The sequence below is a fragment of the Oryzias melastigma genome, linkage group LG24, assembly GCF_002922805.2.
Source record: "Oryzias melastigma strain HK-1 linkage group LG24, ASM292280v2, whole genome shotgun sequence".
In the NCBI taxonomy this organism is placed as follows: Eukaryota; Metazoa; Chordata; class Actinopteri; order Beloniformes; family Adrianichthyidae; genus Oryzias; species Oryzias melastigma.
Genome location: NC_050535.1, coordinates 2,941,004 through 2,960,557, shown reverse-complemented (window position 1 = coordinate 2,960,557; position 19,554 = coordinate 2,941,004). Strand labels below are relative to the sequence as shown.

At 37.9% G+C, this 19,554-nt stretch overlaps 2 protein-coding genes and 1 long non-coding RNA gene across 4 annotated transcripts in view; 1 reads left to right on the top strand and 2 right to left on the bottom strand.

Moving 5' to 3' along the window:
* ccnk (cyclin K) overlaps positions 1 to 3,011 on the bottom strand; it is a gene marked incomplete in the record, with an annotated part of 3,874 nt that extends 863 nt beyond the window's left edge. Inside the window, 10 exon segments of the mRNA XM_024290663.2 lie at positions 146 to 214; positions 301 to 331; positions 406 to 602; positions 1,180 to 1,349; positions 1,421 to 1,478; positions 1,555 to 1,660; positions 1,736 to 1,867; positions 1,948 to 2,029; positions 2,152 to 2,381; positions 2,850 to 3,011. Coding sequence (XP_024146431.1) covers positions 146 to 214; positions 301 to 331; positions 406 to 602; positions 1,180 to 1,349; positions 1,421 to 1,478; positions 1,555 to 1,660; positions 1,736 to 1,867; positions 1,948 to 2,029; positions 2,152 to 2,381; positions 2,850 to 2,858 — 1,084 coding nt within the window.
* A 1,611-nt stretch (positions 3,012 to 4,622) lies between these two features.
* On the bottom strand, positions 4,623 to 18,139 carry LOC112158257. Its single transcript, XR_002921280.2, has 3 exons — positions 16,986 to 18,139; positions 5,003 to 5,074; positions 4,623 to 4,914 (listed from the first exon to the last, which is right to left on the bottom strand). It is a non-coding gene; the product is annotated as an uncharacterized LOC112158257 (long non-coding RNA).
* The window catches only part of bcl11bb (BAF chromatin remodeling complex subunit BCL11B b), a 29,139-nt gene continuing 16,230 nt past the window's right edge, over positions 6,646 to 19,554 (top strand). Inside the window, exons 1-2 of one of the 2 annotated variants that reach the window (XM_024291508.2) lie at positions 6,646 to 7,504; positions 10,593 to 10,961. In XM_024291508.2, the coding sequence (XP_024147276.1) occupies positions 7,441 to 7,504; positions 10,593 to 10,961 (433 nt within the window). In that variant the 5' untranslated portion in view covers positions 6,646 to 7,440. The remainder of the gene's footprint in view (positions 7,505 to 10,592; positions 10,962 to 19,554) is intronic. The other variant, XM_024291509.2, reaches the window with a different exon arrangement.

Sequence of the window (19,554 nt, the reverse complement as noted above, 5' to 3'; positions counted from 1 at the left end):
TCACCGCCTCAAACGACCTCCCAGCTCAGTCTGATTACGCTCTGATCAGATTGAGCTGATGTTTTGATTACATAAGAAGGTTTATGAGCTGCAGATCAACAAACTAATGCGGCTCGGTTCTACTCAAACCGAAATCGTTCGTCACCTGGTGGTTGAACGGCGGGTAACGGCGGCATGGGACTCTCCAGTCGGGGGATTTTTGATCCGGTTTGTTCTACAAATGCAAACAGAAAATTAATTTAATATATTTTTGCATCTTTTTGTGTGCGCTAATACCAAAATAGGTAAAAATAGTTTCACCTGGAGCCTTTGGTTCATCTTTAGGGGAAGTCTGAAATAAAATAAATTCATAAAAGTGAGTATATTATCAAATACTGATGCTAAACTTATGCGGTTTCTGCTTACATGGGAGCGCTTCAGCTGCCGTGCAGGACTGCCACCCTGTGGCGACGTCTTTTTTGGCGGCGGTGGAGGCGGGTTAGACACTGGGAGCACCGGTGAAGCGATGGGCGTGACGGCGGCCGTCTTCTCCTTCTCCTGGACCTGCTGGGGAATGGGCTTGTTCCCTTGAGAATAAAGGTCCAGGATCTGGTGGCAGATGTCTGAGGGGGACCAGAGAGAAGCGTTGATGTCATGGATATAAATATTACTGGACTGGAAGTCACATGACATACGGCGTGATAGACAGGCGCCATAACTATGCATCGAGTGCGATGAACGGATGAGATCTGAATAAGTACGCTAAAAACCACAAAAGGGGACGCAGTTTTTTGCAATAACCGCAACAAATACAGCAAAAAGATGGAGAGGAATCATCACAGGACAGTAATCACATTCAAGACCAAATTTGAACCATCATTAGCTTTAAACTAACAAAAAACTAAATATATAGCATTACCTGTGATAATGCTAGTGTGAATACTGGAAGCTGAATTTGGCTGCTGAAGATGCTGAAATTGATAGCTAAAATATTAGCTAAATGTCTAATTAGCCAAAGAAAACGCCCAAAGTTAGCCAAAATAGCTAACATGTAGCTGAAATATTAGCTAAACTCCAAAATACCTTAAAAAACAAACCAAAAAAAGCCTGAATTAACCAAAATAGCTAGCAAGTTGCTGAAATATTAGCTAATATATATCAATATTGACGTGTGTTTGAGGGAAAACAGCATTTTTTTACCTTCAAGCAGCTCAACCGGGACGTCCTGCACAAACTGCTCCCACCAGCGGCGAGACGACTGCTTGGAGGTCCACTCCTGGATGTCAAACTTACAGAGTCGGCCTGCTAAGTACATGACGGCCACGGCGATGATCTCCGGCTCCCACTGCAGGGACAGCATGGTGCACAGGCTGCCGGGGCGGGACGCGTTCAGCAACATATAAAAGACGCTTCAAACAAAACTAAAGTAAATAAATCTCACCTGTCATTGACGAAGGTCCACGCCATTTGGAGGACTTTGCAGACTTTGTTTTTGTCTCCTGCAGCATCAAAACATTTTTTTTTGTTTTTATCATGAACTCACAGGACTGGAATTCTGCAGGAATCCCCTCCCACCTTTCAGCTGTTTGACGTAGCGCAGCAGGAACATGTAGGGGTGCTCCACCTGCAAGTCGAACTTAATGGTCTGCAGCAAAATCCTCTCCAGCACCATCACCTCCTCCTGTTCCAAAAACATCACACACGACTGTCGAATGCTCACAGAAATCTGTAAAAACCGTTTGTTTCAAAACTGCACCTTCGGATCATCTCCAAACTGGGCAAACTGGACGTCGTTGAGTAAACTGCGAGCTGTTTTGATGATATCTTTGCATTTTTTGGGCGTTTCCTCCACTTTACCGGCCAAGAAGAGACAACAAGCGCCCGTCACCTGTCCAAACAAAAATCCCACATTTTTGATCATTTTCAGGAAAAATGAAGAACTAAAGAGTAAGTCAATAGTGGACGTACGTATCTGGGAAACTGCTTGAAGGAGTGAAACATGTAGAAGCGATGGAAATAGATGATGCCGGTTGCAAGAGTGTCATAATGTCTGCCAGATAGTTAAGAATCTGTGGGGACGTTTTAGAACCTCAGCAACACAAAGGATTAAATGTGGGCTTATTTAACCAACAAATAAAATCAGACTCGGATTGCAGAACCGATCAAGGATACAGGCCGAGTCGAGTCCCCACGTCAAAAATAAAGCGGGCTCCTTCTCTCCGGTACCGGGCTTCGGTCCCAGGGTCCAGACCTTCGGACTGGGAGGGGGTGTGGGCTAAATCCTTCTTGTCCCAGTACCAGCATGGCTTGATGTGGTCCAGAAAGGACTGGCCACCCGAGAAGTCCTTGGACTCTTTCATTGACTGAGGGGAGGTGGTGGATGGACCTGCTGTGCTGGACTGCTGAAGTACAAATATACACATAAATATCCATATTATGAAGTACTTCTATGAGTCAAATGAAGCTATTTTACTCTGATTTAATCAAAAAGATTTAATGTAAATGTAAATTCTAGTTTAATTAAGTGTAATCCGTAGGAAAACAAGCCAGAGATTGACGAATTAATCAAAAATACACAGAGAAATGGCAGCTGTTAGCCGGTTTCTCTTTTATGCTACTAAAAACTAATAAACAAACATTTAAAGTGTGTATTTAAAATAGTAACAATAAAAAAGTAAGTTGTATTTTTAGTGGAATTTATACAAGTAATCAGGTTTTCTAAAATTACGTCGGCCGGGGAAAGAGATGAAGGTGAATGAATGTACGCGCTAACCCGGCTAGCAAAGCCGCTGTAGCCGTCCAGCTAAAAATAAAATAAAATACGGAGGATAGTGACGTCACCGGCCTGCTAAGGAACACCAAACACCTACCTTTATCATGTAGGCGACGGTAGAAAAAAACAGAATGGACAAATGTGGCAATAAACTTCACTTATTTACGAAAAGTTGGCGACAGCATCGAACAGAGCACCGACTGGCACAACAGAAACGCCATTTTGAAGAACGTCAAGAGCGTAATGACGTCACGAACACCAACGTGCACTGCGTCAAAGAGGAAATGAAAATTATCTGGTAAAATAAATTAAAACCATGTTTTACTGCCTTTTTTTATATAAAATCCCCAAACTAAAAATTTCAAAGGAGCAAAAATAAATCATAATCGTGTCTGTGTGTTTATTCATGATGTAGATGTTATATTTTTTCACTTTCTTATATTTTTTATCTTTATATCCTTTAAAGTTTTTACAATATGGTCTATTTTATTATAATTAACAAATAATATGTCTTTTTTGTGTTAAGAGTATTCAGTCACGTTTCTGTTATGTGAAGAAGTGTAGTCCGTTAAGCTCAAAACATAACATGTAAATTTTTTTTAAAAAAGCTCAGTTACAGGTTTTATTGTTATATCAAATACATGAAGTGAGATTTTATGTGTAGAAATTTAACTTCGGTAAATATTGTTCCAAAAATAACATTATTTTTACATGTCTGTGGTGGAAAATGTATTTTCTGAAATTCCAAAATCAAATAACACTTTTTAATGAACATTAAAGAGCATTAATCACATTGTTTTTGTGCAAATATTATAATTTCTAATTACTGAAAATATAAAATGCCGCCTAAATAATTATTTTTTTCTTTAAAATAAAGCTAATGGATTCAACAGAGTATTAGGGACACCAAAAAATAAATAAAAGAAAATAAATACTAGAAGATTTGCAGCAAAGTCGTACATTTATGTGAAAAAACTTGTAAATGTAAGGTTTTTCTTCTTGTAAATGTACGTGTTTTAAAGTCATAAATGTAAAAGATTTAAATTAATATATTGAAACAAAGAAAAAAGTCATAAATTGAGCCTATGACTCTTAGAGTCATAAATATACGACTTTATTCTCGTATTTTAACAGTTCGACATTTTTTTGTAAATTCAGGAGACTTAAAGTCGTGATTTAATTATTATTATTATTAGTAGAAGTCGTAGTAGATAGAGGAACAATTATTTCAATTTTTGCACTGGTACCATGTCATTTTCATTTGCTGCCGCTAGAGGGAGGCAAACACAAGCAAAAGACTATATCAGAGACCATGTCATTTTAATTATGGCCACTAGAGGGTGACAAATACAAGTAAAAGAGCATATTAGATAGATAGATAGATAGATAGATAGATAGATAGATAGATAGATAGATAGATAGATAGATAGATAGATAGATAATTTTTTATGAATTTATATATACTTATATACAGATATATCTTTTTTTATGTCTGAAATATGACTAAAAGAGCAGACCACACGTCTGTGTGCCCTCTCCATTCCCCCCTCTAGTTTTACCTTCCCAGAAAAGCCGGCATTAAAACATTTACTCCGTCCACATAAAATTTTGGAAGCCGCATGCATTATATATTTACTCCTGCTCGGACAAATCCTCTCAACTGTGGGAGAAATTGTCAGGACGGGTTCTGGAGAAAAGTAAGAGCCTTGTCTACTTGTATCGCCTGTAGCAAAGGAGCATCTCAATCTGTCATTCAAACCACACACTCACACAACTGCAGTAAATCAGCTCGTAAATAATACATACTTATACTTTCTTTATTAATATTAAACACTGCATAATGAAGCAGCGAATATAAGCAAATCCCACAGCAATATTCATATCGGCTCTCCTGGAGTGGACCTTTCATTGTTTATGTCAGTCCTGTCACTTTGCGGTTAATCACATCAAAAGCCTTTATAATTCTTTCATTCTTGGCTAGAAAAAAATGAATAAATGAAACAATCCCCAGAATGTTCTTAAAAGTTGTATTTTGGGCACTTTTCTTTCACATATTAGACCGGTTTGGGGTACTTGAGGGAGATGTAATGAGGGATGTGACCCAGAATCAAAGCAGTACTTTGTCCAGTCATGTGCACGAGCTGCCCTCCTCCACTTTGTCACTGGTGGTTTAACATAAATTATGAGTGTTTGGAATTTGCTCGGGCATCGGTTCATGTTCGTTGGATAAAAGTTGGAGTTGACACTCACCTCAGGAGATTCCTCTCTGGACTTAAAACCTTTCCCGTGTCCACGCTGGTTGGCCCTCGGCGTGCGTACAAGCTATAATGGAGACACGGATGCATTATTGAGGCGCCCATGGGTTAGGATCAAGGAGCCATGGGAGGTGGCGAGGGAGAGCGCGTGAACTCCGGGTAACGCGTGTCCACGACAGCTGTTGGTGGAGGGAGAAGCTTCGTGTAACATAAATACCAAATTCCTGCCGTCCTCTTCCTCCACTCCACTTCACGACACGCCTGGCCGATCTGTGAAAGATCGCCGCCGTGTTTCCGTGTGGCATCTGCTGAGGTTGTGTCTCCTTGAGCCAGAGCCGAGATGACATTTCATTTGTATAAATAATTACTACTCTGAAAGTCTCCCAGGCCTGCCCTGAAGCAATCTAACTTTTAATGCTACTAAAATTGCCCGGCATGTTTTATTAATGGCGGAACCCTGAAATGTCTTCTCTGCCCACTTTAAACGGCCTTTTAGTTTATTTCAACAAACTATTGGAACCGAATTATAGAGCGCGTGAATTGGGTGTTAAAGTAAAGTATGGACCCGGCCCTCCTCCACATTTGACCCGGCCCCCTGAACACTATCAGAGATGCAGTCTATGTATGGCTTTCTCTAAAATTTTAAATGTTTAAGTCCTTTTGTTAGCGTAAATACTAATCCCGGATCCACATTGGAGAAAAAAATTGGACCTCCCAAGAAGAAGAAGTTTGGGGACCCCTATGTTAAAGTCCCCCATGACAATTTACCTTTTTTAAATTATGATTGTGACGTTTTTAACCAAAATTGCACAAACTAAATGTCTTAAAAAGCCATTTTCATGTTGATCTGAAGCCTGTTTCCAAAATCTCCTCTGAGGGGGCGTGGCTTTTGGAGCCCCGCCCCTGATCCCCCTGTCTGATAGCTCTGTGTCTCGCTAGCATAAATCTTCACCGCTGCTTCATAAAAATGTCCATCAATATGGGTAATGTCCAGCTGTATGGTTCTGATCCGGATGTCAGCTCGGACGAAGAAGGGAAAATCTTCATGGACAGAACTTCCTATAAAAGCAAGTTCATTTTCACTAGAGGGGGACTTTAAGGCAACAAAACGTTGGATCAATTCATGAAAAATTCTGTTGCTTGTTACATTTAAGCATGAGTTTTTATCAAATTAGATTTTTAAGTTGCGTAAACCATAAATAACAAATCATAGAACTTTTGTGAGTTGGTTCAACGGTTCACTTTTTACAGTGTATGTGCCCATTAGTGCTTATATGGCAGAACGATCTGCTCTGAGGACTCTTTTGGATTGCATAAATGACACTTCAAGGAGGCTTCACCTTAAAGAATAAAAACATTTTGTGCCAACAGAGGGTAGTGTTGCCTCACAACAAGCAAACAAGAAAGCACCTCTTTTTTATGACATCAATAGTGTTAATAATAATGTGCATAAGCGCCTCAAATCATGAAATATTTTATTGGTTTGCAGAAATGTGAAATTAAGGTATGAAAGTAAACATTTTTATTTTCTTCTTCAAATCCTTTAAAATCCTTCAAAATAAAAGTTGAAATTAACGGATTCACTGTTGGAAAAGCTGCTCCCACTTAATCCGGAGACAAGCCCGAGCACGCATGCACACGCATACATGCGGGGTCGTCCCAAACAGAGAACCTTTCGACGTGAGTCAACAAGAACTCACCAAAGAAAACCGGGAAACATCGGACCTCAGTTGGCTGCAAGAAAAGGAGGAGGTGTCTCGCGCGCGCTCTTGGTCCCTCTCTCTCTTTTCTCTCTCTCTCGCCTCTGTATTCATGTGTGCGTGTGGGTCCCGGCGCGTGTGTGTGTGTCTTTCTTTCTCTCTCAATCAAGCGCTGCTGCTTGCCTGCCACCAGAGCCAAGAGTTGCCGTGCCGCGCGCGCCGGTGCCAAAGCGCGCAGGAGGAGCCAGTGCCAAAGGGTCATTTTAGCGCAGCATTGTTGAGACGGAAGGACTGCAGGGAACCCCTAAAAGCAAACAGCTGCGATTCTGACCCCCTTCAGACACAACAAAATTCAATTTCAGATCAATAAATTTGGAGCGAGGATCCATCAGCTGCTTCTGCCTCCTCACGGTCGCCGCAGAGGTGGGCAGTCCAGGATTTTTGAACGATTTCTCCCCTTAAAGTCAAGTCATCGCTTTCTGATTCCCGCGCGTGCCTGATCCAGGTGTTGCGTCCTTCAAACAAGCAGGACTCTTTAAAAAACAAAACAAGAAGAAGAAGCGGTCAAGCGTCCTTGTTGTGTCCGCTTCACCTGCAAAGTTGCAGAGAAAGACTAAGACGGAGAGGATAGCGCACGACTGCAAGGGGGACGGCAGGTCACCAGACCGACACCACGGTCCAAGCCGACTCCAAGTGCCGTTCACCGGGCGATGCCAGAGTAAATGCCGGGGCAATGTCCCGCCGCAAGCAGGTGAACCCGCAGCACTTATCGTTGACGCACAGAGAGACCGTACAAGGTGAGTCCAGCTCCACCGAGCGCTTTACGCACGACTGAAATGCAAATAAATTCATTTTTGTTGGTTTGTTTTTAAGGTGCAAAAATATCAATTTATAACAAAAGAGTTAAAATAAGACAAAAACTCATTTTCTCCAAGTTTGACTTTTGGAATCAGAGTATGCGAGGAGTTGTGCGTGTTTACGCATGTGCGTTCCGCGTGTTCCATCTCAATTTGTTTTTATCCTTCTGTTTGCATCATCTTTATTTCATTTTTGAAATTCATCAAAATTTAATTTAGTCACTTTCACTCATTTTTAATTAATCATTTTAGATTTTTTCTGGCATTTACGCGCAGATTTTAAATTTCTCCTTCAAGAAATTAAAGTCTATTTTTGAGATAGTAACTGTTTCCTTTTTGATTTTTATTACCAAATTTAAAAAAAAGATATATATTATGGAATTAAATTATCCTCTTTTCCTCTCTCTCTTTCCAATGCCACATATGATTAAAAAGTCGCATAATCCAATTTTAAATCAATTAAATCAATCTAACCTTCATCTCCCACGGTGCCTAAATCCAATTTGGTGGAGGCCTAATCTGAGTAATTCATTGCAGAAGTTCTTTGGCTGCTGTGTTTTGGCGCTGAGAACATCAGGTGGATTCCATCCTGATGTGTCTCTCTGGAGACTTTTTTTTTTTCATTTTAAATGCTTTTATTTTTGTGAGGAGCATGCTTTATGCAACCAGATCTGACAGTTTTTGAGTCAGTTAATAAAGTGAAGTCCAGAATAAAAAATATAGACTTTTAGAGATTTAATGAAAGCTTTTGGAGAAGTTGGAGAAGGACTCCAAAAGTACAGTAGGAGATTTTTTTCTTTTTTTCTTTTCGGAGGGCCCAAATCTCGCCCTACCTGTTCTTTCTTTCACACGATACACTGTTTGTGGAGCTCTGGCCTCAGGCGGTGACAGTGACCTGAGATGCACAAACTGCAAGATTGAGCAGGTATTTAATTCCTTTCCAGCACGAACAAACAAAAAAAAAAAGAAAAAAGGAAAGAAAGAAAGAAGAAGTTCTCCAGAAGAACAATACTGTTCCCATTCTATTTGCATAATGTTTAGCAGCCGGGCAGGATGTCTCTGTAATGGTACCACACCAGAAGCTGCAGTGATGGATGGAAAGCTTTTAATGTACCTATCATTCAGCATCTGGAGGCAGCATGCCGAAAGGGGGGCTGCTTCCCTGAGATGGGTGGGTCTGCAGAGAACATCACACTTAAAGCTGCAACTTCAGGAAATCTGTTAGTATTTATATAAGGTTTCATTTTGTAAGTCAAGGTGTCGACATATATCAAGCAGGTAACTGAACCCTGCAGCCACGGGGCCTATAGGTCACGCGCTCCTGGCGAGAACACAAAACCTGAAAGTCGGCATATTTCCGTGACGGAGAACAGGGGGGGGTTGGAAGTTGGAAGTCTACCTGACCGGCCAGACATCCAGGAAAGTACAGAGGAGCAGAACTCGGTGTACAAGTATGCACGGCGTAAAAAACATGCACACAGATTCAGCCGTCGGGTGTCACACTCAGGAAAAAAATCCTCATTTTCTGCAGCAAAAATGGTTGTTTTTCCTTCACGTGGCTGTCAAATGCAACACCACAGTAAACAGCCACACACTCTTGTGGTTTAATCTGACTGACGAGGGGTTGATGATTTAGAGTGAGCCTCTGCTGTTTCTTATCAAGCCCTCTCCTCAATATTTTCAGTTTTGCAACACAAAGCGTTTTTCATCATTATTACACGTTTCAAATTTGATTTATATCTCCTGATGTCATGCCTCAAAGGTTGCATGTCATCCACGGCGCTTTTTTTTTACTGATAATCTAAGATTTATGATAAGAACTGCTACAGATTAAACGGTGATAAAATAATTAAACGCAAAAAAAAAAAATTAGGGTGCTCCGCTTGTCGTTTGAATCTTTGATTGCAACCATCTGCAATATCGTTTGCTTTCGTGCACAAAAACAGACTTATACACTTATATTTATTTAAAAATAGCTAAATTAAATGTGCAACAATTTTTTCAAAGGTCAAAAATTACATCAATTTCTATAAATTAAAAGCATCTGCAATAAGAAAAAAAAAAGAAAGTTTTTTTTTTAATTTTCATGAAAGAGGTGCATTGTGTGGAGCATGGCGTCCTCAGACTGATAGGGGGTGCTGTAAGTCTGCGTGACTCCTGATAAGGCCGTCTTTGGGTGAATACAGCTGTGAGACACACAAGTTTGTGCAGACAGCTGGGTTTCATCGCTGCCATCAGATGTTTGACAGAGCGTCAACTTCTTTACCTATCGAACGTCTTCGTCTCAGTTCAATTAGACGCCGTCTGTCACCGTTAGTCTGTTATTTTCCCTTTTTTTTACGCTCACTTGTGTCTCCCAGAAAGAAAAGACTCCCTCACTCCTGTTTGTTTCAGTCAAATAGTGGCGTCAGCTCATGAAGACGAGAGTAAAAAAACCCAAAATGTTAAAAATCGTCTTTCTGGCCGAGCGTTCCCCCATGCAAATCTCCGGTCACAAGCTGTGAACTGTAGGTAAATGTGCGTTTGTGTTCCTCCGGTCGCTGCCAAAGATTATGAGATGGAAATGATCTGGCGGGCGTCCAGGAACCCACCACCATTTACAGAGGGAAGAGATACTTGGCATGGGATCATCACTCCGGGGCAAATTCGGAGAGGGTGTGGGCGGGATTCCCGGCAACAAAAAAAGAGGGCTAAAGAAAGTTATTAATCAGGAATGGAGAGTTTTGACGCTGATAAGAAAGGAGGTCGTTTTTGTGGATTTTCTGAGCCCGGATCCTTTAAAACACTCGCGCTGGTGCGGCCTCCTCCACACCGTCGTTCTGAGGCTCCCACGTGGTGACGGCAGCCGTCTGGCTGTGACAGCTCCGAGCAGCAGAAGGCCCTCACCGGAAACCCATTCTACACTGTGAGATGAATGGCTTCCTGGCCGCACAAACAGCACCGTCACACCCACGCAGATCTCTCACCGATAAGCCAAGCAGGTGTTTCTGAACTTTTACAGCTATTTTTTTTTGTGTGATTTCTCCAGCAGAAGCCAACCATGAACCAGGAACGGGTTCTCTATCTCCGGAGCCGTCCAGCCCCCGGAGATTGGGGGAGCACGACCTGCTGACCTGCGGTCAGTGCCAGGCCAACTTCCCCCTGGGCGACATCCTGGTTTTCATAGAGCACAAGCGCCGCCAGTGCCGGGGGCCCGGCGTCGGGCCGCAGGCCTTCTCCAAGCCGGGAGATGCCGGCGGCGGAGTGGTGGGCGTCGCCTTCTCGCCCAGGGCCAGGTCTCTGGATCTGGGGAGGGGTCCGGTGGAAGTGGGGATCCAAGTGACTCCGGGAGGAGAGGAGGACGAGGAGAGGAGGCTGACCCCGGCCAAGGGGATTTGCCCCAAACAGGAGAGAGGAGGTACAGTCACCAAATCTGTCAGCAGCTGGTTTGAAGAGGGCAAAAATCCACAAATATGAAAGATAAATTCTCCTTTTGTGATTGATTTTGATACGGTTGACACTTCTGTGTTTTGAAAACAACCAAATCCGACTCCCTGATTGGTCGAAGTTGAACTTTAGAGTAGAGCTGCCACAAACGATCATTTTAATAGTCGACTAATCACAAACGGGTCATGCACAAAGTAGATGTAAAACACACATTGACCATTATTAGCTTTAAACTAACTAAAAATAAAGACAGTCAAGACGAAAGTTTACTAAACTTTTAATGAATCATGAAGTCTCTTCATTTGTTTCTGGTATTAAAACAAGATTAAATCAAATGAGGACAGCATCAGAAACAAGGAACGGTTTCTCACAAAAGATAAAGTTTTGATCTCACTGTTTCAAAAAAAACTAGAAAAGTTGCATTAACTGCGATAATGCTTGTGTAAATGCTTTTTCTGAAAGTAGTCACTGAAGATAGTGAAGCTTTTTGCTGAAAATAGTGATGCAATTTACTTTAATTGATGAAGGGATTTGCTGACAATGCAAAAGCTGTTTGTAAAATGTTAAACTTGCTAAAAGACTGGAAATTTTGTTAAAGAACTATGAAAGAGCGCTGAAGTTTACCTACATTTCTGAAAAATTTATAATAAAATTGCTTGCACCAATACGTGCCAATGTTGCAAAAAATATTTAGTTTGTTGCTTAAATATGAGGTAAAATCCAAATTAGCCCCCAAAAAAACCTTAGTAGATACCAAATTAGCCTAAAAAGCTAGCTTAATACTAGCTTAAGTACTAGCTAAACTCCAAAATAGCCTAAAATTCCTCAGTAAACTGAAGTCAAAAACATTATCTTGTTAATAAAATAGAAGCCAAACTATTAATTGGTCGATAAAAACCTTAGTAGATAACAAATTAGCCAAAAAACGTTAGCATATTGCTAAATGTTAGCTAAACTTTAAATTAGCATAAATAAACCTCAATAGATAACAAATTAGCCACAAAAAACGTTAGCATGTTGCTAAAATATTAGCTAAACTTTAAATTAGCATAAAAAAACCTCAATAGATAACAAATTAGCCACAAAAAAACGTTAGCATGTTGCTAAAATATTAGCTAAACTTTAAATTAGCATAAATAAACCTCAATAGATATCAAATTAGCCACAAAAAACGTTAGCATGTTGCTAAAATATTAGCTAAACTCGAAACTAGCATAAATAAACATCAATAGATAACAAAGTAGCAAAAAAACGTTAGCATGTTGCTAAAATATTAGCTAAACTCGAAACTAGCATAAATAAACATCAATAGACAACAAATTAGCCAAAAAACGTTAGCATGAAAATCTTTAAAATACTTAAAATGTTAATTTGAAGATTTTGATATCCATTTCTTATGGGGCATATTTTACTCAATATTTCAAAAACGATCAAGTTTAAGAAAACCAAAAATACTAGCAGTAATGTCCTGAACAAGCAGAACGTTTTAACTATCACTGAAAGTGTGATTTTTGAGTTTTTACGTGCTGAAAAACGTACGGAAAGGAGCAGGAGGATCAATTCACACAAAAAAGTGTTTTTTTTTTTTACTTTACAACAACTTTACTACACTCTGACTATATTTAATATAAAGAAATCGACTTTTAAATGAGTCGTTCTACTTTAATTGTGGATCAGTCGACTAATCGTGGCAGCTCTCCTCTAGAACGGACCTAAAAAGTTGCAGAGTGACGCCTAAAGAAGGGATTCATGTATGATTTTATTAGAGTGACTGAGAGCTGTGAGCATCGCTAACATAAAAAAATAGAAACGCACAGAAGCCTGAAGGACTTCTTCAGCTGAGACCAATCGTAAAAGGCGAGGAAGAAGGTGATAGAGGAGCCACCTCCAGAAAAAAGAAAAAAAATGTGTTTTCTTCTTCTTGGCTTTTTGTAAAGAAGAGGTTAGGCAAAGCTGATTAAAATTCATGTGCGCGGTGAGGAGAAGGGGATTAATAAAGCGGCCGATCATCTGGAGAAAGGGGGCGGCGGTGGGGGCGAGGCCTGTAGGACTGCCAGCGCTGCAGGGATTCAGAGTTATCAGAGGAGGCAGTCGGGAGCGGATGAGGCTGTCCGGGATTACTGTTTGTTAGAGGAGAGCGTCCTCGCCACCGCGCTGCACTCTCGTGTCACGTTGGGGTCGAGGTGGCGAGGAAAGGGGCGCCAAATCGTTTCCGATTGTATCTCTGCAGAGCTGCTGCAGGAGTTATTAGAAAAGAGATGTTTCTGTGGACGAACAGGTTTATAATAACCTACATTTGCATGTTAGGAAACATGATGTGACAACCCGCTGGGCTGGTTTTCAAAGGATTTCTTTGAAGAAGAAGAATTCCGTTGAGGAAAGTCTTGATCAAAATCTGCTTAAGTACAAGTAAAATGACCCAAAAAGCCAAATTAGTTTGCGTTTAAGCTCATACGGGGAGCTAAAACTGTTCATTAAGCCACAAAGTGGCTGATTTGTCGTAGATTTACATTTTTTTTAAATCAAAATTCTACTTGAAGACACTAATTTATGATGTATTTCTATTTAAAAAGCTAAAGTAAGAAGACTTGCACTGTAAAAAGTGAAACGTTTACCCAAAGTTCTGCAATTTTACATTTAAAAATATTAGTTTTTATCGATTTAAGTAAAGTAAAACATCAACTCCAGATTTTAATTTGATGGAATCTAATTATTAACTGATCCAACGTTTCATTTTTTACAGTGTAACATTTAGAAATCCACTTTTTTTTTTACAGTTTCTCTAAAGTTTTACCTTTAAAATTGTGGCAATGTTTGACATCTATGTTCTTTGTAGATTATATCACACAGTGAACCCAAAACTGGACAAATTTCCCCTTTGAGTGTCAAAAATAGTCGTTTTTTTAATTTGTTACATTTGAAATTAATAGTTTTCATCAGATTAAAATTTGGAGTTGATGGTTTACTCAACTTAAAATCATGAAAACTAATATTTTCAAATGTAACAAATCACAGAACTTTTGTTAATTGATCCAATGTTTTACTTTTTACAGTGAAACATTTAGAAATTCACTTATTTTTACTGTTTCTATAAATAATTACCTTTAATTATGTGGCAATATTTGACATCCAGGTTTTTTTTTTGCAGATGTTATCACACAATTATTTAAAAAAAGACCAAAACTGGCCAAAATTTCACTTCCAAGTAGCTGAAATAGTCGTTTTTTTAAATCCTTACATTTCAAACAATTAGTTTTTATCTAAATAAAATTTGGACTTGATGCTTTACTCAACTTAAAGTGATGAAAAACTAATATTTTTGATTGTAAAATTGCAGACTTTTTGGTTTATTGATCCAACATTTCACTTTTTACAGTGTTTTTTTAAAACTATTTCTAAATATTTACCTTTCAAATTGTGGCAGTATGAGACATCCACGTCTTTTTGTAGATTATATCACACAATAATGCTACAAATAACCCAAAACTGGCCTAAATTCCACTTCTTAATGGCTAAAATAGTAGTTTTGTAATTTGTTACATTTGAAATGATTAATTTTTTTAACAGATTAGAATTTAAAGTTGATGATTTAATCCACTTAAATTGACAAAAACTATTTTCAAATGTAACAAATGACAGAATTTCTGTTAATAGATCCAACGTTTCACTTTTTACAGTGTAATATTTAGAAATCCACTTTTTTCACAGTTTTTTGAAATATTTATCTTTAAATCTGTGGCAATATGTGACATCTATGTTTTTTTATAGGTTATATCACACAATGATTCACAAATGAACCAAAAATTGGCAAAAAATTAACTTCCAAGTTACAAAAATAGTCGTTTTGTAATTTGTGACATTTAAAAATATTAGTTTTGTCAAAGTACAATTTGAAGTTGGTGCCTTACTCAACTGAAATAAGTAAAGACTAATCATTTTAAATGTAAAAAATGACAGAAGTTTTCTTAATTGATCCAACATTTTACTTTTTACAGAGTAATATTTAGGAATCCACTTTTTTCAAACAATTTCTCTAAATATTTACCTTTTAAATTGTATCAATGTTTGATAATCATCTGTTTTTTACACAATTATTTCAAAAAGAATCCCAAATTAGCCAAAATTTCACTTCCGAGAGGCAAAAATTAGCCATTTTTAATGCTAAAATCCACTGAAATCAAATATTTTTTATGTTTTATAACCAAAGTTCAAACATGTAGAGACAAATAAAAATGTTTAAATAAGATTTCTTCTTTCTGTGTTCATTCATTTTCACCAAAGTGAAGAATATTAAGCAATTTATTGTTGTGTGCTATGAAAATGAAATAAATAAAGTCACAAATAAAGTAAAAATTAGGTCAAAATTATGTAAAAAAAGGTCTAAAAAGCAGACAAAGTTCCTCTAAACTATGGAAGTTTTTGCTTTAAATCAAAAAAATTGAAGCTAAAAACTTAGATTTAAAATTTTGAATGAAAACTTTCGATTTCCGTGTAAACATGGCATGTTGAGTTCAGGGTTAAAAAGATTTAAAAAAATAATACGCTAAAGCCTAATGTCTGCAAAAAGCTGCAGCCCAAACACCTGAACTCGTGTTCGAAACGTTACCGCAAAAACAAAAAAAAAAGCGTTGTTGTGTAGTTTAGTTTTGCTTTCAAGACTGGTTTGTGAGTCTCTGCAGGATGCCTTGCAAAAAAAAAGTCTGCAGAACATTTCGTTTAAACCAAAGCAGGAAAACTTGTGCGGCCGCAGATCAAAAATCCTGTCGATTTGTATTTTTTGAGCAGCATTTTACAGTAAATTCTTGCAGAAGTGCTTCAATCGTTCTGGCAGGAGCTCAAAGCGAAGAATCCTGAGAGTGATGCATTATGTTGCATTTTGTCTGTCAAACTGGTCAGCAGGCAGTAAGAGTGAGTCAGCCTGTTCCAGCAACAGTCAGTCAGTCATTCTTATCACTGAGAGAACAGGACATGAAAGCTCTCCAAGCCTCAAACCAAGGAGCGCTTTGTTCGATTACCACTCACGTTTCAGCCAAATTAGGCCACATTATTAGGACTAATTAAGTGCTGGAGGCTTGGAGGGAAAGTTGGGCCCCCCCACACACCTCCTTGTATATTTTGTCTTCACCTGGCTGTGTTTTATAGCATCCTGTCTGGCCTCTTCGTCTGTGGAAGCCTCACGTTTTTGTTTTTTCGGGTGAAAAATGGCTCGGTTACACTCCCACCCAGCAGAGATTCTCCTGCTGATGCATGCAGGATGTGTGTAAAAAAAGAAAAAGGATGCATGACGTGTCGACCCTTTAACCCTTAAACTGCCTGCTCAACCACACGGGTGGGGGCACATTTAGAAAACATATTGATTGTGTGTAGTGCTCCCCAAAGGACGGAGGCCCTAAAGGGACATAAAAGAATAAAATTGAAGCAAAAAAACGTTTTTTTTTTCCCAAATAATAAAGTAAAAATATATATTTTTTATAGTTACTAACTGGTAGTAGTAACCTTTTTAATTATAAAAAATTGAAATTAAAAAATGTTTGGATAGTAATTTTTACAGAACTCATGCATTTTTAGAAAAAAAAACCATACATTTCACTCCAATGTCCCGTTAGGGCAGGAAAAAAAACTTTTCTGATCATTTTTTTAATTTTTTGGGTAGTTAAAGGGTTAATTTTTGCAAACTTTCATTGTTCTGGAGATTTGTTTAAAAGAAGAAGAAATGCAAAACTTGTTTTTGGTGGAGGCGATAAAGATCTGTTTTTATTCCGTGTTAATGGCTGATATATTTTCTCTTAAAATGAGTCAGCGCGGTTTCCTGATGAGGAAGAGGAGGTCCAAATCTGCACCAAAAAATCCACTTCTCCATCCTCTTGCTCGTCTTTTTCCTTTTTTCTCTTTTAGCCCCACCACCCAATGCTCCTTTAATCACCTGGCTTGCTCTCATTTCCATATTAAATAGGCTTTAATCATGAAAAGCAATCAGGCTTTTGCATATTCATACCTTCCTCTGTTCGCCGGCTTCCCCGTCTCGCTCCGGTGCCAAGCAGCCAGTAATCAGTAGGCAGGCGGCGTCGTGCCATCTCCCCGGCCCATCGCATGAAAACACACACACACACACACTCTGCGTGAGTTAGAAATAACTTCACATGCTACTTACGCATTATCTCTCCTCCAAGAGAGCGAAAGGGAGAAGATAAAAAAAAAAGAGAAAAAGATGGCGAGACTGATCCCTGATTTGAGCGGCGAATATTTGCACTGAGGCTCAAGGAAAAGTCGATTTGCATAATGACTTTGTAGTTTTGCATTAATCACATTTGCATATGAAAATGCGTTAATTACTCCTGATGATTTTTTTTTACTTACTTCATTTGATGTCCAAGCTCTGAGGTTGTGATTAGGGGTCACATGGTGGGAGTTGTGTGCGTGCTGGAGGGCATGAGTGTCTATTTTCATTTTTTGTTTCAAATTTGAAAAAAGCTTTTTTTTATTTTGGTGGTTTTTATAGAAATCTACTATTTTAGGTTTTGCATTTTGCTGCTTAAATTTATTCCACTTGTAGGCTCTTTCAAAATGCAAAATGAAAGGAGTTGCAAGTTAATTAAAAAGCAAATTGGGGTATTTTGTTGTGCATCACAAAATCTGCATGCATGCACAAAATGTGCAAACTTTATTATAGCTATTCTGTGCAAAAACAGGCCCCTAGTGCAAGGTTTTCTTTAAAAATAAACAACAAAAAGGAACAATTTCCAGTTCGTAAAACATGATTTCTTAATTTAAGTTGATTAAAATATGATTAATTTTTTTGCATGACAGACTTTCTTAAGATTTTGTAGATTTAACTATTTTTTTTTTACTTTTCTGTTTGCAAAATTACAGTGTATGTGTCTGTACCTATTCAAATTTGCAGCAAATTTTCCATTTTAGAGCTAAAAGCTTTTATTTTGTAGTATTTCTATTTAAAAATATGATATCTTAGGTTGCATACAGATCATGCAGAAGTGATGCCACGTTTAGGTTCTTGCAGAATGAAAAATGAACGGAGTTCCAAGTTAATTAAAAATCAAATTGGGGTATTTTGTTATGCATCACAAAATATATTGTTATTATTATTATTATTTTAGGTGTACTCTGCAGAAACAGGCTTCAAGTGGAAGACTTTCTTTAAAAAAATGACAAAAAAAGAAAAATATTATGTGTTTTCTCAATAAAAGATGATTAAAAAACGTTCTTAATAAGATTATTTTTCAGATTCAGCAGATTTTACTTCATTTTTACGACTCTACCACCTTTTCTGTGTGTAAAATTACAGTATACGTGTCTGTAACTTTTGAAATTTGCAGCACGCTTCTGCAAATTTCCCCTTTTAGAGCCACAAGCTTTTATTTTGTAGTATTTTCCATTTGAAAATATCTTAGGTTGCATGCAGATCATGCAGAAGTGATGCTACGTTTAGACTCTTGCAGAATGCAAAATGAAAGGAGTTCATTAAAAAGCAAATTGGAGTCTTTTGTTATGCATCACAAAATCTACACAAAAATTGCAAACAGTTATTATAACTATTCTCTGCAAAAAAAAGGCCCCCATCAGAAGATTTTCTTTATAAAAACAACAAAAAAAGAACACATTGTTTGTTTTCTCAACCAAAACGTTCTAAATAAGATTATTTTTCAGATGATTTTACTTGATTTGTATGGCTCTACCTTCTTTTCTGTGTGCAAAATGTCCTTTATACGTGTCAGAAACTACCTGTACTTTTTCAAATTTTCAGCAATTTTCCCCTTTTTAAGCCAAAAGCTTTTATTTTGTTGTAGTTTTTCATAAAAAATATGTATTTTAGGATGCATGTGGAAGTGATGCCACTTTTTCAGAATGCAAAATGAAAAGAAAAAAAGAACAATTATTTAGTTCCTAAGACATGATTTCTTTTTTTAAATTGATTAAAATACGTTTATTTAATTAATTTTCTTTCTTAGTTAATTTTTATTACTTTTCTATTTGCAAAATTATAGTGTCTGTACCTTCTTGCAGCAAATTTCCCCTTTTAGAGCCAAAAGCTTAAATTTTTTGCAGTATTTTCTATTTAAAAATGTGACATATTACGTTGCATGCAGATCGTGCGGAAATGATGCTACTTGTAGACTCTTGCAGAATGAAAAATAAAAGGAGTTGCTTGTTAATTAAAAGGAAAATTGGGGTATTTTTTTATGCATCACAAAATCTGCCAAGAAATTGCAAGTTATAGTTATTCTCTGCAGGAACTGGCCCCCAGTGGAAGATTTTCTTTAAAAAAAACAATAAAAAAAGAAACAATTTACATGTTTTCTCAAAGAAAAATGTTCTTAATAAGATTATTTTTCAGATTCAACAGATTTTACTTTATGACTCTATCACCTTTTCTGTGTGCAAGATTAGAGTATGCGTGTCTGTACACACCTGTACTTTTTTATATTTGCGGCATGCTTCTGCAAATTTCCCCTTTTACAGCCAAAAGCTTTTGTTTTGTAGATTTTTTAAATAAAAAATATGACATTTTAGGTTGCATGCAGATCATGATATGATGCCACTCTTGC